General features: G+C 37.6%; 1 protein-coding gene across 12 annotated transcripts in view; it reads left to right on the plus strand.

Moving 5' to 3' along the window:
* UTRN (utrophin) overlaps positions 1–14,670 on the plus strand; it is a 456,315-nt gene that overhangs the window by 147,330 nt on the left and 294,315 nt on the right. For all 12 annotated transcript variants that reach the window (XM_032485082.1, XM_032485084.1, XM_032485083.1 and 9 more), the window contains 6 exons: positions 1,333–1,446; positions 2,096–2,251; positions 5,931–6,101; positions 8,000–8,179; positions 12,018–12,152; positions 13,876–14,025. In XM_032485082.1, the coding sequence (XP_032340973.1) occupies positions 1,333–1,446; positions 2,096–2,251; positions 5,931–6,101; positions 8,000–8,179; positions 12,018–12,152; positions 13,876–14,025 (906 nt within the window). The remainder of the gene's footprint in view (positions 1–1,332; positions 1,447–2,095; positions 2,252–5,930; positions 6,102–7,999; positions 8,180–12,017; positions 12,153–13,875; positions 14,026–14,670) is intronic.

Raw genomic sequence — 14,670 nt, forward strand, 5'->3', positions numbered from 1 at the left:
TGCAAAATTTAATATTTATAAATACCAAGTTCTGAATTTGTTACAGAAGTCAATCAAACAACATGGAATAGGAAAAAATAGTTATGAGAATTTTGGAGCTTTAGCTAACTATAATATTATGAATAATATGTCTATAAACAAATTTAAAAAACACAAAGGAAACAAAAACCAACTCTACAATAAGATAAATAAAATTGAAAATATTTTAGATGGCATTTTCTGAATGTGATATCCATATGTGAAATACCAGTTAGGTTCCATCTTTGTCACTCATTACAACATTTTAAGGGTAAGAATAATTGATTCTCTGTGGCATATTTTAAGTACATTAACAAGTTGATGTGATTTCCAGAGTATGTTGATTGGAGTGTTGAGTGCAGGATCTGGGTAACATGTCCTAGAGACATCATGGAAGGAACTCGGAATGTTCAATCACTAAAAGACTAAAGAAGACACAGTGGCTGCCTTCCAATCGGAAGGTTTTTTTTTTTTTTTTTAATAGTATAGTTAATTTATCTCCATTCCTAGGGAGGAACGAGAAACAAATAATTGAGGGAGGTACGAGGAAACAAAGGTAGCTCAATATAAAGGAAATTAACAAGTCAGACTGACCAGTGATGCAATGAGGGACCTTGGAAAGAAATGACCATTGCTTTACCTATATCTGGAACTCAAGTTGGACCTACTTGTTCACATTCTTTAAGGTCCGGTTCCAATGTTGCTGCATCTCTCAAGTGTCTTTCTTTCTGCAAAATGTTTCCTTTCTCATTCCCCCAGCACCACATGCAGTAACTGGGTTACAGTGGGTGCTTAGTAAATGTTGGATGAAAGAAAGGAGTTGGGCAGCAGACTGTACTGGGCTCTTAGATAAGGCATCCCACAGCTGAACTAAGAACGGTCTATTGTATTCCCTTCACTCTATTCTTTATTTATTCCTGCTTTGAGTAGGTAACTTGAGAAAATTGTTCTAAATTATTTGAGAACAAAAGATTTTTTTTAGCTGATTATATTAGAAAAGCATTTTTCCCCTTTAATTTGAATTTTTAATCATAGATATTGCTCACATTAAGCAAAATAGCTTGGGTCACTGGAGAGTGTCTTGAAAGCTTTAGTATGATCACAAAGATATCATCTCATGAGGATTTTAGTCAACAATGAAGAAGATAATTATTTTTCAGCATTGGAGGATCTAAAAAAAGAAATAAAATATATGAAAATGATGCTATCAAAGTTTTGAAAAGTTGCCTTTTTTTCCAGTAGCAATAGATCTTGAGATGCAGTAGGTCGAATGTCACTGAGTAATATCCCCCTTTGTTATTGTGTTCGATTTAGGCTGATTCAAAAGTCATTGAGAAGTGGATGGATGGTGTGAAAGACTTCGTAATGAAAGAGCAGGCTATCCAAGGAGATCCCGAAGGACTACAAAGACAGCTTGACCAGTGCTCTGTGAGTTCTGCTGATCTAGTGAACCTGCTGTAATAAATAACATTTTCTTCTTTATTATTTGCTATTATTAAAATTATAAGAATATGCCATGACAATAAAGCTAGATAAAATGTCTTTCATCATAAACCTTTTTTTTTTTTTAACTTTATAGCCAGTGAAAGAACAACTGTTCATATTTCTATATTGGGCCACAGTCATAGAATTTTGGATGGAGAACACAAGAGGGATTTTAGTTCATTAGGAGCTGCTGTTTTATGTTACAATGGCAATCTTAGTGTCATAATTACCAATTGTATATTGATCTTATTGTGCCACATGGTGAGGCTTTAAGAAAAACATATCTAATGAATGAAGTTTGCCAGTAATACTGACATTTTATATTTGGTGAAATCATTAGGCTTCTCTAAATGAATTAAAAGTACTATTCCCGGCAGAGATTCAAGTATTTTCAATCTAATTTAGCAGATGGCTGTACAAAGCACCCAGGTGAAATGAATTTCTTGACACAATATTTCTTAAGTAGTTAAAGTCCCAAGTCCCAAGCAGTCTGTTCTTAAAATACTTGCAGGGATATGGGCAGAGAAAACTATAATAATGGCATTCACTTATGTAAGAACGCACTCAGCAAGGACTTATTTTGTGTGTTCAGGCATTTGTTAACGAAATAGAAACAACTGAATCATCTCTGAAAGACATGAAAGAAATAGAGGCTAACCTTCGTAGCTGCCCAGTTGCTGGGATCAAAACCTGGATGCAAACGAAACTAGTTGACCACCAAACACAACTGGAGAAATTCAGTAAGGAGGTGAGTTTTTCAATTTTGCTATGTGTGATTTTCAAGAGCTAGACAGTGGCTTCTCTTGATGGACTAAACTGAACTCATAGCCCATCCAATCTGAAAAGCAGCAGTCTAGAGTAACTGTAGCGTGGGTGGCAGGTTGGGGCAAGAAATGGATCATTCTTTTAAATTAAGGGAGGTTAATATTGTCCACTTTGGCTCCTGGTCGGGAATGAGCTTGATGTGTTCAATAAAGAATGAGAAAGTCATTGCAGCTGGAATAGAATGAAGGGAGGAGTCACTGGGTGGGAGAATGGTAAGATCTGAGGTCAGAAAGTAGGTGGAGATGGGTTGTATATGGTCTTTGAAGCACAGATTGTGAGTTTTATTTCAAGTATAATTTCACATAGAAAGCAGAAGGTTTTGAGCAAGAAGTCGACATACAATAGAGTTTTTAAGGTCACCCTGGCTTCCAGGTGGATAATTTGCTCTGGGAAATCGAGAGTGAAAACAGGAGAATACTTAGAAGGTTGTTGCAGTCTTGGAGAGGGAGGCTGGCCCCTTGGACTAGGTTGACTCGGGAGATGGTGGTGGAGGTCATGAGAAATGTTAGGTTTGGAGTATATTCTGAAAGTGGAGCTAGGAGTCTAGTAATAGATTGGATGTGTGGTATGAGAAAAAGTGAATAGTGAAGGACAGCTCAGGATTTTTGCGAAGCTTCCATTTGGTGTGAATTATGGTGCTATTTACTGAAATGGTGAAGGCTCAGGAGATGCTTTTGTGGGAGCTGGTGAAATGATGACTTCCATACTGAAAGAGTTAAATTCAAGATTACTAGACATGGAAATAGGACTCTACAGCACTTACTGCTGGGCAAGGATGCTACAAAGGTGAGGTCAGCCAGAGGAGAGGTACCAGGAGAGTGTGAGGCCCCAGAGGCCAGGTGGAGAAAGCTCTGCACAGTGTCCAATGCTGAGGATTGCTGAGGCCAATCAGAACTGGAGAGCACGCTTTAGATTTGACCAGACGGAGGCTTATCGTGACCTTGAGAAAAGTGGTCCCAGTCGGGTGGTGGGGAAGAAAAGTCATGTTGGAGAATGTTGAGGAGAGGAAAGGAAGTGAGGTACTGCAGCAAGTGTAGCCAACTTCGAGAACTTTCTCTATTCAATGAGGTAGGTGCTGGAAGGGACATGGGGATCCTAAGAGCTGTTTTTGTAATTTTTAAAAATAAGTGATGTCACAGGATGTCTGCCTGCCGACAAGGACTTCATTTAGGGGGAGAGAGTAACGATGCAGAAGAGATGGAGAGAAGATAATTTCCGAAGCGAAGTCTGTGATTACGTGGGAGGGAATGAGATCCACCCTCTGAGGGGAAGAACTGCTGTCAAGTGGTCCCTCCGTGTAACAGAAGGGAAGGCAGCTACGGGACACGAGGAGTGAGATGTAGTTCTCTTCTGATGCCTTCTGTTTTGTTGGTGGAATAATAGTGAGGTTGCATGTAGCTGAAGTGAGTGAGCAAAGGGTGAAAAATGAGAGAAGAAAATGTGAAATGCAGGAATACTCCGCAGACGGTCGTGTAGATAGCGCTTATCCCTTAATACAGTACTTTTTGTTTAATGTATATACAGGAAAATTTTATATTTGCATCCCTGAGTATCTTGTTTTGTCCCCCCCCAATTCCTGATTTTGAACATGTTCAAACTTAAAGAAAAGTTGAAGTAATGGTTGAGAGAACAGCCATAAACCATTCCTAAATCTGCTGATTGTTACTGTTTTACCACATTTGCCTTTTTTCCCTCTCCCCAGGTCTCTCCCAACATACACACACGTATACCTTTTTTTTTCCCTAAATATGTACTTTTGACAGGAAGTGAAAAATATTATGACAGCGTACTCCTAAATACTTTAGCATGCTTCTTCCATGAATGAGAACAATGTTCTACAAAACTGGAATATCATTGTGACACCTAAAAAAAAAACTTTGTAATATCATCTTATATTCTAGCCAAATTCAGACTTCTCTAACTGTGCTGTAATTCGATGACATGTGCTTGAAGGAGCTGGGTTTTGGGGGAACTAAGCAGGGAAGATGGTTTGGAAGTGACAATGAGGTGCAAGGAAGAAATAGATAGATGGATAGAGACAGATGCATGTTACATATGGATATTTAGATCTGTGTGTCTATTTATCTGTCTATACACATACATACTTACACATATGAAAACAGAACTAATTGTGAATTACTATTGATTCAAAGTATGGCAATAAATGCATGGGAAATTTTTAAGTGTCTTCAGCAAGGAGGCAACCATGTGTTGTTGCATGAGTAATTATCTAAAGCAGTTCACCGAATAGTGAAAAGGTTGAAGAAATTTTGGACAAACATAATGTTGCCAAAGTTTAATTTTGCTAAGAAAGGATACGCATGTAAAGTCAACAAATAAAAAATTTATCTCATTTATTATATCCGTGATATCACGAGAAGGAAAACATTTTAATGCCAAAAAGTAGAAAGTATATAATATCAGGAGAATTAATGTTAGTTTTGAGCTTTTTTTTTTTTGAAAAGTTTGCTGCATTTTTAATTTTTCTCATTTCTCTATGGATCCAGGAAAATTATATAACTGACTAGTGTTTAGAAACTATTAGTAAGCAGAATTTTGGGGAAGTAGGGCCCTGAAGTCTGTATTTTTTTTAAAGCTCACCAGGTGAAAGTGTTGATCAGCAAGACGGGGGAAGCAGGACTGTGTACACTGCTGGCAGTAGGCTGTCCGAGTACCACGTGGGGCAGTGGAATCCAAGCTCTTGTTCAGCCCCTGTCTGTTTTTATGACTGTGATCCTGTTTAGAGAGAGGAACGGGAAGGCCACCAAGCCTCCCCCCGTATTCCTGTGAGAGCCATCCTAGTCCTGTCCTGCCCTATCGTCACCATCAGTTTCACAGCCAGGCAAGCCCTGGCAAGGCGACCACTTCTGTGCGATGTAATTTGGGTGTGCGGTTGAATAGTGAAGTGCGTGCTGGCTGATCTGTGTGGGACGATACCTTCTCCCACAGTGGAAGGCAGTTTGTGGTTAGAGGGAGGATCTCTCTGAAGAATGTTTTTAGTCTTCCTGAAATATTTAACAAAGTTACTGGACTGGATTCTGAGGGATACTGATTTTCTGATGTAACCTTTTTTTTGTCTGTGTGGAATATACAAGTATAGTAGATTATCAAAACCAAAACTTTATAAAGCAGTGTTTTATGATCATCTTTAACAGCAGTCTCCTCTTCTCTGCTTTTTAAAAGTGCAATCTTAATGGGGAAATCCTGTTAAAAAGAGAAAATGGATGTTTTGGTTCCTTCAGTTTTTTCCCCCATAAATAATGCTACAGTAGATTTTCATGAAATACGTGCTTTTATTGCCGTAGGTTAGAGTCCTTCATTTGAGTATTTATCTGTCAAAAGTTTGCATTTTAAAAAAATAAGTATTTCCAAATTAGATGAATGTCCAAAATGTGAAACGGAATCCTGGTTATAATTATTGTTTTCACTATTGCTTGTGTTCCACAGGATCAGCACAAAATGTATAAAGGATTTCATCTGAATTTTGAACCTTAAGGCTCTTTGTGGAAAGTTATTACTGTGTCTTTAGATACTAGAAACTAGAAGTTGACATTTAAAGCATTTAGATTTGTTTATTGGAGTGAATGGCTTTTCCTTCCTAGATTACTATTAAAAAAAATAGATTGTCTGAAAGTCAGGAAAAAGTGGTGAACCTGAAGAAAGACTTGGCAGAGATGCAGGAGTGGATGACGCAGGCAGAAGAAGAATACCTGGAGAGGGATTTTGAGTACAAGTCCCCGGAAGAACTTGAGAGTGCTGTGGAGGAGATGAAGGTGAGGTGGGGACCACCAGTGTCCACAGGCTTTCTGTCTCCCTCCTCCCTTCAAAATCAATCAGGCGGTTAGTCATCTACTGGCTGTAAGGTGTGATCTGTACATATAATCCTTCATAGTAAGATCTCAAATTAAAAAGAAAACAGAAGGGCAGCTGCCTGATTTTAGTAGGATAGGATGCTGAGAGTCCATGTGTTTAACTTGGCCCATAAGTTGGGTCCATGAGGGCCCCCGGGAAAGTTTCTGACACTAGAACCTCGCGGGGGCCACAGAGAAAGACTCACATTTAGTGGCGTCAGTTTTATATTCACAATGTTGTGCAGCCATCGCCACTATCTATTTCTAAAGATTTTCAGAAAGAATTGCTTTTCATAAGAAACAAGAGAGACTTCCCAGTTTGGTTGGGGTTTATCTTTATTTCGTCAACTGTATTCTTCCAGCTAGTACATGGGGCATGCATGAATACCAAAATATTATTAGAGCAGGTAAGAATAGCGGTAGGAATGTCATCAAGGGATTGAGTATCAGTTGGGTCCTTAGGATGTCTTTCCTTAAAACTTACATTCCTATGTCAATAATCTTGAACTCCTCTTTTTTATATAATAAAAGAACTGGGCCTCATTCTAACACTACTTCAAATATCCTTCTGTGTTGAAGCCAAAGGAGATAATGTCTTAAAAGCTACAAAAAAAAAAAAAAAAAAAAAGATCAGCACAGTTTTACCCCACACTTAGCGTGCCTACAAGTGTAAAAAAAACAAAAATCTCTGTTGCAGATATTTTTTTAAAGGATTATATTTCATCAGTGCATTATTGTATTTTAATCAAAGTAAATAAAAGGGGCTTTTAGTGTAGTATTTTCACAGAAACACTTTTTTAGTGTAGCTTTCTTGGAACTTTACAAATACTCAGTATGTAGAGTATTTTAAAGGTAGCCTACTGTGTTAAGAACCATCTTATTTCATTTATTCTTCTCCTTTGTGCTATTGACATTGTCGTTCTATGGTTTCTTAAGGTTGCTAGGAATGAGAGTTTAGAAAAATGAGACTAAAACCCTTGATCGGGCAACATTCTGTTTTTATTCTGCCAAACAACCATTAGGATTAAAAAAAAAAAACTGCACTTAATCATTTTACCCCAACCTAGAGAATTTTAAAACCATTAAGTAGTAAAAAAGGCTACACAGGAGAGCGAAAGGCTGTTTTAGTTTGATTTTTCCTGTGTGTGAGGCTTCATCTTAAGCACAGAGGGAGAATGAGGAAAGAAGCTATTTCTAGTTCAGATCTTCCCAGTATAACCTCATCATTTTTGAAATGCTGTTAATTATCAGAAGGATAGATATACTTATGTTCCAGGAGAAAAAATATTTATATTATTTTTAAAGAATACGTCCACCATGGTGTACTTTCATTTTTTGTGAAAATGTATTTCAGACCAATAAGCTCAGACTTCCAGTGTCAATTAAAGTTTTATTTTGGGGAGGGGAATTAAAATGAATGAATTCACTTAAATTATTTTTAATTCAATTAAAATATATTAAAATTAAATTTACTTAATCAAAATGAATTCACTTAATTCTTATTAGGGGCCCAGACTTTGACACTACATCCTGTCAGTGAACATAATTTAGGATAACTTAGGTATTTACCACTGCTGTTATTTAATGAAAATGCCCATGTGGGGACTGTGTACATTGGGATGTATAATGAGTGAAACTTTGTAGTTACCCTTCTTATTTCAACAGGTGCTCTCTGTATTGATTACCTACATAATGTTCCAACTAGGTAGTTAGAATCATCCAGATGTTTTAATTTTGGTTTAGTCACATTTTTTGAAAAAGAAAGAAGTTGGTTACTGAGATAGGGAGACAGTTTTCAAGTTCATTCTGTCTTGAAACAGAGGGCGAAAGAGGATGTGTTGCAGAAGGAGGTGAGAGTGAAGATTCTCAAGGACAACATCAAGTTATTAGCTGCAAAAGTGCCCTCTGGTGGCCAGGAGTTGACATCTGAGCTCAATGTCGTGCTGGAGAATTATCAACTTCTTTGTAATAGAATTCGAGGAAAGTGCCACACACTAGAGGTATGGTATTTTTTTTCACTGATGTATTTCTGAGATTCAGATTTTGTAATGTACTAACCATTTCCATATCTTGGAAAAAAAACTCTCCATGTTTCTTTTCAATTACTAGATCACTAAAGAAAAGTAGTTCTTTCATGAGATCATAATATTAATAATTAGTAGATAATAATTTAGGTAGTAGGTTGATAAAAGTGAAACAGAGAGACTGGAAAATTGAAGACCAAGATCTGCCTTCAGTTGGTGGGAGGTTCTTGGTAAAGTCGTTTCTTAGCTTCAGTTGTTACGTTTATTAAATGTGAAATCAGGGTTTTCATGTTACAGATGACCTGGAGGGTCTGTTCCAGTCCTAAAATTCTAAAACAATATACTGTGAATATCTTCTTGGTTTTGTTTTGCCTGGTTAGTGCAGAGAGATAAATTGAGGGGTATTTTTTTTAGAGTGGTGTCTAAAATTACAGGTTTTATTTAGAGTGAAGAAAAGATGAACTTGAATGTGTATTTTACTGGACCATTTCCCCTGCCCTGGCCAGTTTAAGATGTAGATGATTCTGTGATTTAAAAAAAAATAAAATTAAGATTTTGCTTGTTTGTTTATACATTAGTGTGACTTTTGTTACATCTTATTGATCAGACTTAAGAAGCCCTTGAATTTATAACAATTTAAATTCAGTTCAACCTAAATCAAATGATTGTATTGTAATAAATCCTAAAATGGTAATCACAACCACAATATTTAAGCTAAATTCACTCATTATTCACTTATTCTGAATCAATTTTGTGCTAAGGTAAATATGTGTAATTCAAATTAGTTAATAAGAAAGTTACAAGTCAAACAAAATCTTATTCTGTAATATTAAGATATCATCTAACATAAAACAGCTGAGGTTACTCATTTGAGAATTTAAAGTTCTGTAAATATAATATATAACATTCTGTATGGATAATCTTAAATCCCCATAAGTGATCCTGGGATTGAATTCTACAGTCTTGCCCATATTTTCTTCTCTGTCCTAACCACCCATGATTTTGCCTTTTCTTTTTTTCTCTTTATTTGTAGCCAAAGTACTCACAATATGCTTAAATAATGAATGGGGTCCCCAGGTTATCCCACACTAACAAAAGACCACCATGGATTCTGTGTTGTTTCTGTGTTTAGGACCTGGAGGTGACAGTTTAAGGATGAGGAATGAAATATTTTGAGGTTGTAGAATTGCTTGGAGAATTATTTTTAGAATTACTTTTGAAGTAGTTTGAGAGAATTAGCCTGAAAGAAGAAAAGGGAAAATGTGAGAGAACACTATAGATAAAAGAGAAAGGTGACACCTTTGTATCTTTGAAAGAGGAAGTGACAAGAATTAGAAAAGAGATTTCAAAATGGAAGCACTCTTAAAATTATGTGAGGGATTACCAAGGGATCTTGTGGAAACAGCCAAATTTCTAAATTAGAGTAAGGATGCCATCCTACTGAAGAGTGCAACTTTATTACCTTGATTATTTTTAGATTCCTTTAAAATGTTTTAAATCATGAAACAGTCCAAATTTATATAAGGGTACAGTTAATATTACGAACACTTTTATACGTATCCCTCAGATACAACAAATGTTAACATTTTGCTGTATTTTTTCCAGATCTTGTTTTAAAATAAAATTAATTGGCACTACAGAACCTGTTTCCTTCTCTCCCATCCTATCCCATCTCTTGATCCCTCTCTTGGAGTAATCATGATCCAGAAGGGGTAAATAGTCTTCCCAGCCACGATTTTATATTTTAAATATAAACACTTATGTTTCAGTTATTATTTGTTGTGTAACAAACCTTGCCCAAGCATAATGACTTACAAAAACAACCGTTAATACATTTTTTCATGATTCTGTGGGTTGATTTGACTCAGTTGGGTGGCTCTTCTGCTCCCTGTGGAGCAGGTCCACATGGTCCCTGCATTCACTGGGAGCTCAGCTGGAACCTTCATGACGGCCTGTCATCCTCCAGGTCTCCCTCCACCATGACCTCACAATGTACAGCTCTTCTACAGCGTGGCAGCTGGCTTTTAAGAGGGAGCAAGCAGAAGCTGCCAGTCCTCTTAAAGGCTAGGTCTGCACTTTGGCACAGTGCCACCTCTGTAGCCTTCTTTTGGTCTAAGCACATCACATTCTCAGGGAGGAGAAAATAATCTCACCATTTCGTGGGATTAGCAGCAGAAAATTTGTGGCCATTGTTATCCACTCTCTCGTCATAAATTAGTTTGATTCGTTCCACGTGTGAAATACACTTAACGCTCTCCAGGGATGCCCAAAGTCTTATCCAGCACAGCATCAAGCTTGGAGTCCAGGATCTTGTGATCTGCATCAGGTCCAAATGCAGAGGGGGCTCCTAGGAACAGCTTCTTCCAGTGCAGGTATTTAGGTGTGGCACCTGGTGACCTGGGCGCAATAGAGATAAGTTATCTGCACCTCATAAACCCAACACAATTCTGAGATAGGTACAGGAAAACCTCAGCAGACACTCACATTCAAAAAAGCTGGGGCAGCGGAAGGTAAAAATGGCAGGCACTGGTATTAGTGACTCTGAAATCTAATACTGGTAATTCTGAAATGCACCTGGGCACGTGCAGTCAGTGGCCCCTACTCCGGGGGCAGGGACTGTTGCCCTATTAGGGGCCAGTGCTGCTTCCTGGGAGAGCTTCTCTGCGAGCTGTCCTTTGCTTCCCATAAGAAATAGGGCTGTGCTTGCAGCTGGGTAGATTTCTCAGTCCTTTCTGCCTATATAAATTTGGGGGACCAGATACCAATTTCCCTTCTAATCTTAGCCAGTTGTTGGCAAATTACAACCTGAGGGTCAGATCTGGTTTGTGGCCTGTTTCTCTATGGCCCAGGAGCTAAAAATGGTTTGTATATTTTTAAAGAGTTGTTAAAAACAAAACATGCACACACACAGAAAAAATAAAGAAGAATCTGTTTCAGAGGCCAAATGCAGCCTGTAAAACCTAAAATATTTACTATCTGGCCTTTTATAGAAAAGTTGCTGACCCTTGACCTGGTGAGTATGCCTCATGTGGAGTGCACACTAGAATGTGTCCTCCCTCGGTCTATGGGTCTGAAGGAGGACCAACCCAGGAGGCTCCACGCTGAGCTGTCTCCTAAATTTATCCATCAAATAGGCTCCTCCTATATGAGGAAGGGGCTTGTTCCTCCCATAGTTTTACTCCTAGGAAGTGGAGGATACATTCATGCCCCTGCCCCCAATTCCCCACGGGAATGGGGATTCCGTGGTTGCAACTAATACAGTAAGCATAGCAAAACTCCGACTGGGGTAAAATGTGGCCCTCTTGATGTATAGACACGTTCATATGAATTTAGAAAAAAGTTGGAAAGAGTATACATCAAATGATTACAGCAGTTAGCTCTAAGTTGGAATAGGGTGGACCCCAGGGAATTCCAGTTTCCTGTGTAATTGTTAAAAAGTGTCACAAGTCTGGGTATTTTTTACCTTTCTATTAAAAAAAACCAAACTAATAATGTTTCCCTCCTGATTTCTTCTACTAATTATATAACTTTATTTTTGACATTTAAATAGAGTCTTGGAATTAATTTTAGTGTTAAAGAGTGAGGCAGGTCATTCCTCTTTGCCTCCCTCCTCCTTCCAGTTGGTCTAATATGATCTATTGAAGAATTCAGTTTTATTTCGCTTAGTTGAAATTTCAGCTCCCTCAGTTTCTCAGTGCCCATATATACTCGTATCTAAATGAAATTATTAATTAGAGAGAATGTGTAGCGGGGGAGATGCACCGTCTCTCTAAGTGGCATCTTATCTAATCTAAGTTTTTTCCTGCCTACTTAGGAGGTATGGTCTTGTTGGATTGAACTGCTTCACTATTTGGACCTTGAGACCACCTGGCTAAACACTCTGGAGGAGCGGATGAAGAGCACAGAGACCCTGCCCGGGAAGACAGATGCTGTCAGTGAAGCTCTGGAGGTGGGAGCCTGCGTTATGAGTGGTTCTTTTGGTTGCAGTGAGGCCGAATGAGGGTTTAACGAGGAACGTAATGCCTCATGCCAGCGAACACTTTTGCTTCCTTGGTGATTTTTGGTGTAACTTGTGTTTTCTTCCATTGCCTGAAGTATTTATACCATCATATATATTTAGATTATTGGTGGCCCACTAGCTCAGCCTCATGAGGTGGTTAGTTGTTTGCTAATTAGTACATTTTAGACATCGCAAAGTGCTCTAGTGACTTTCCAGGTTGTTTTCACCAGTCCGTGGGTAAGACTCTGCCTTATATTATTAGGACAATTGCTACCTTTTGTCTTCATAAAGCTATTGTTGCTTATTAGACCCAGCAAGGACTGTGTTTCAGTGGTGCCTGCTCTGTTATCTTCAGTTGTGAAAAGTTGGAGGAAGACAGGTTGGAGAGGGCAATGTTGGAGACATAGGATCCTATCCCCAAGCCGAGGCTTGAGCTCCTTGAGGCCAAGAAACGTGTCTGAATTTTTGGTTGTTCTCCAGTAACCAGTGCAGCCTGTAGCACATGATAACTTAATACCTGTTACTTAAATGAATTAAAATGTGAAGAGAATAGATTTGCTTTAAAGAAAAAAAAAAGGAGGAAGAAGGTAGCTATGCTTTTTAAACTGTAGGAACATGATGTGGTAATTAAGTAAATGACTGTATTAAAGGTCAGAAATAAGTCAAATGTGGTACCTAAATTTCAGGAGCCAGATGCTCTGCTGGAGAAAAGATGTCACTTCTCACATAAAATAGCAGAGCGAGGGATTGAGAGTACTAAAAAGAATTATGAAAACTTATTTTACAGACACATACTTTCCTAACATGAGAGTTAAAACGTGCATTCTAGAAATATGGAGAAAAGTATAAAGTAAACTCTAAGATAACCCTTTAAGACATTTTAGTGTATTTCTTTCTTATCATCATTATTATTTTTTTTACATATACATGCTGGAAGGTATTACTTTTTAGTAACTGGATCAAAGGCTTTGGTATCACCAAGGCTTTGGAGCCAAGTTGGAATCTTCTTTTTACTGTGTGTATGTTGGCAAATTACTTAACCTCTCTGAGCGTCAGTTTTCCCATCCGTAATATGGGAATAATATTTAGCCCATGTGGTTAGTTAGATTTATGTATATATAAAGTATGTGTGTAAAACAGTGCCTAATATTTTGTATATGTTGTAGAAAAATGAGTACCTATTTTTAGTTATATAATCAATAACAGTCTGAGATAATTTTATTTGTATAGTATTCTTTTTTGCTTTTGTTGTTGTTTGTTTTGTCTTTTTTTGGTGGGGGGCAGTAATTCGGTTTATTTATTTATTTATTTTGACAGAGGTACTGGGGATTAAACCCAGGACCTCATGCATGCCAAGTATGTGCTCTACCACTGAGCTATACTCTTCCCTTCTTTTTTGCTTTTAAACTTGGTTATCACACCATGAACATTTTCCCATGTAATTAATAATCACTGAACTTTTTTTGGATTATATTATATATTATCTTTCATGCTGAGTTCTCAATTTTATGTGTTAATACCATGAGGGATATTTTTGTGGATTAATCATTTATGCTCTTGTTCCTTAGGTAGATTTCTAGAAGATAGAATTATTTGTTTAAAAATTTTTTTTTAGCATCCATGATACACTTTGCCTTAGTAAATGCATTATTTTTCCCCCACCTCCATCCAGTCTCTAGAATCTGTTTTGCGACATCCAGCAGATAATCGCACCCAGATTCGGGAACTTGGCCAGACCCTGATCGATGGAGGGATCCTTGATGACATCATCAGTGAGAAACTGGAGGCTTTCAACAGTCGATACGAAGAACTGAGTCACCTGGTAAGATCCGGGCCATGTGTGAGTGTTGGTTAGATGTTTATGTACGGAGCTGACCTCGAGAACTTACACCAGGGGGAAAGGTGGTACCAACAGAGATGCTGAGGGCATTGGAATACTGGGTGAGGAAGAGCCGACCTTAAACTTAGAAGGCAGGTAGAACTTGATGAATAAAAAAATCTATCATTGAAATTGTTTCTACTTCTGAACTATCTAATTTCCTTTAAGGATCATATTATAGATGTATATAAGAATAATAACTCATGTTATCCTAGTAAATCTTAGAGCCATCAGAATTTGACATAAGCTGCTGTTATAAAATGTCATAATCTCTTAGATGCATCTTCAGAATGTTATCACAGCATGCATATTCATATCAGTAAGTAGAGAAAGGAGACTTTTTATTGGAGGGTTGGGTGGATATTAGAAGCTTTCAAACACATGTTAAAAAATAACTAGTCATGTTTAGGTCATGAATAGCATCAAACTTAACCCAAAAGTGTGGTAAATAGTGTTTGACACTGTGCACATCTGTAGAACTTTTTTAAACTTTGGAAAAAATTTATATGTTCATTCTACTGATAGACATTTCTGTTATATTTTATATTCTTGTTAATAGGCTTATTGCTGATTCCTAAAAATGCCCTG

This window comes from Camelus ferus, chromosome 8 (assembly GCF_009834535.1).
Source record: "Camelus ferus isolate YT-003-E chromosome 8, BCGSAC_Cfer_1.0, whole genome shotgun sequence".
NCBI classification, from domain to species: domain Eukaryota; kingdom Metazoa; phylum Chordata; class Mammalia; order Artiodactyla; family Camelidae; genus Camelus; species Camelus ferus.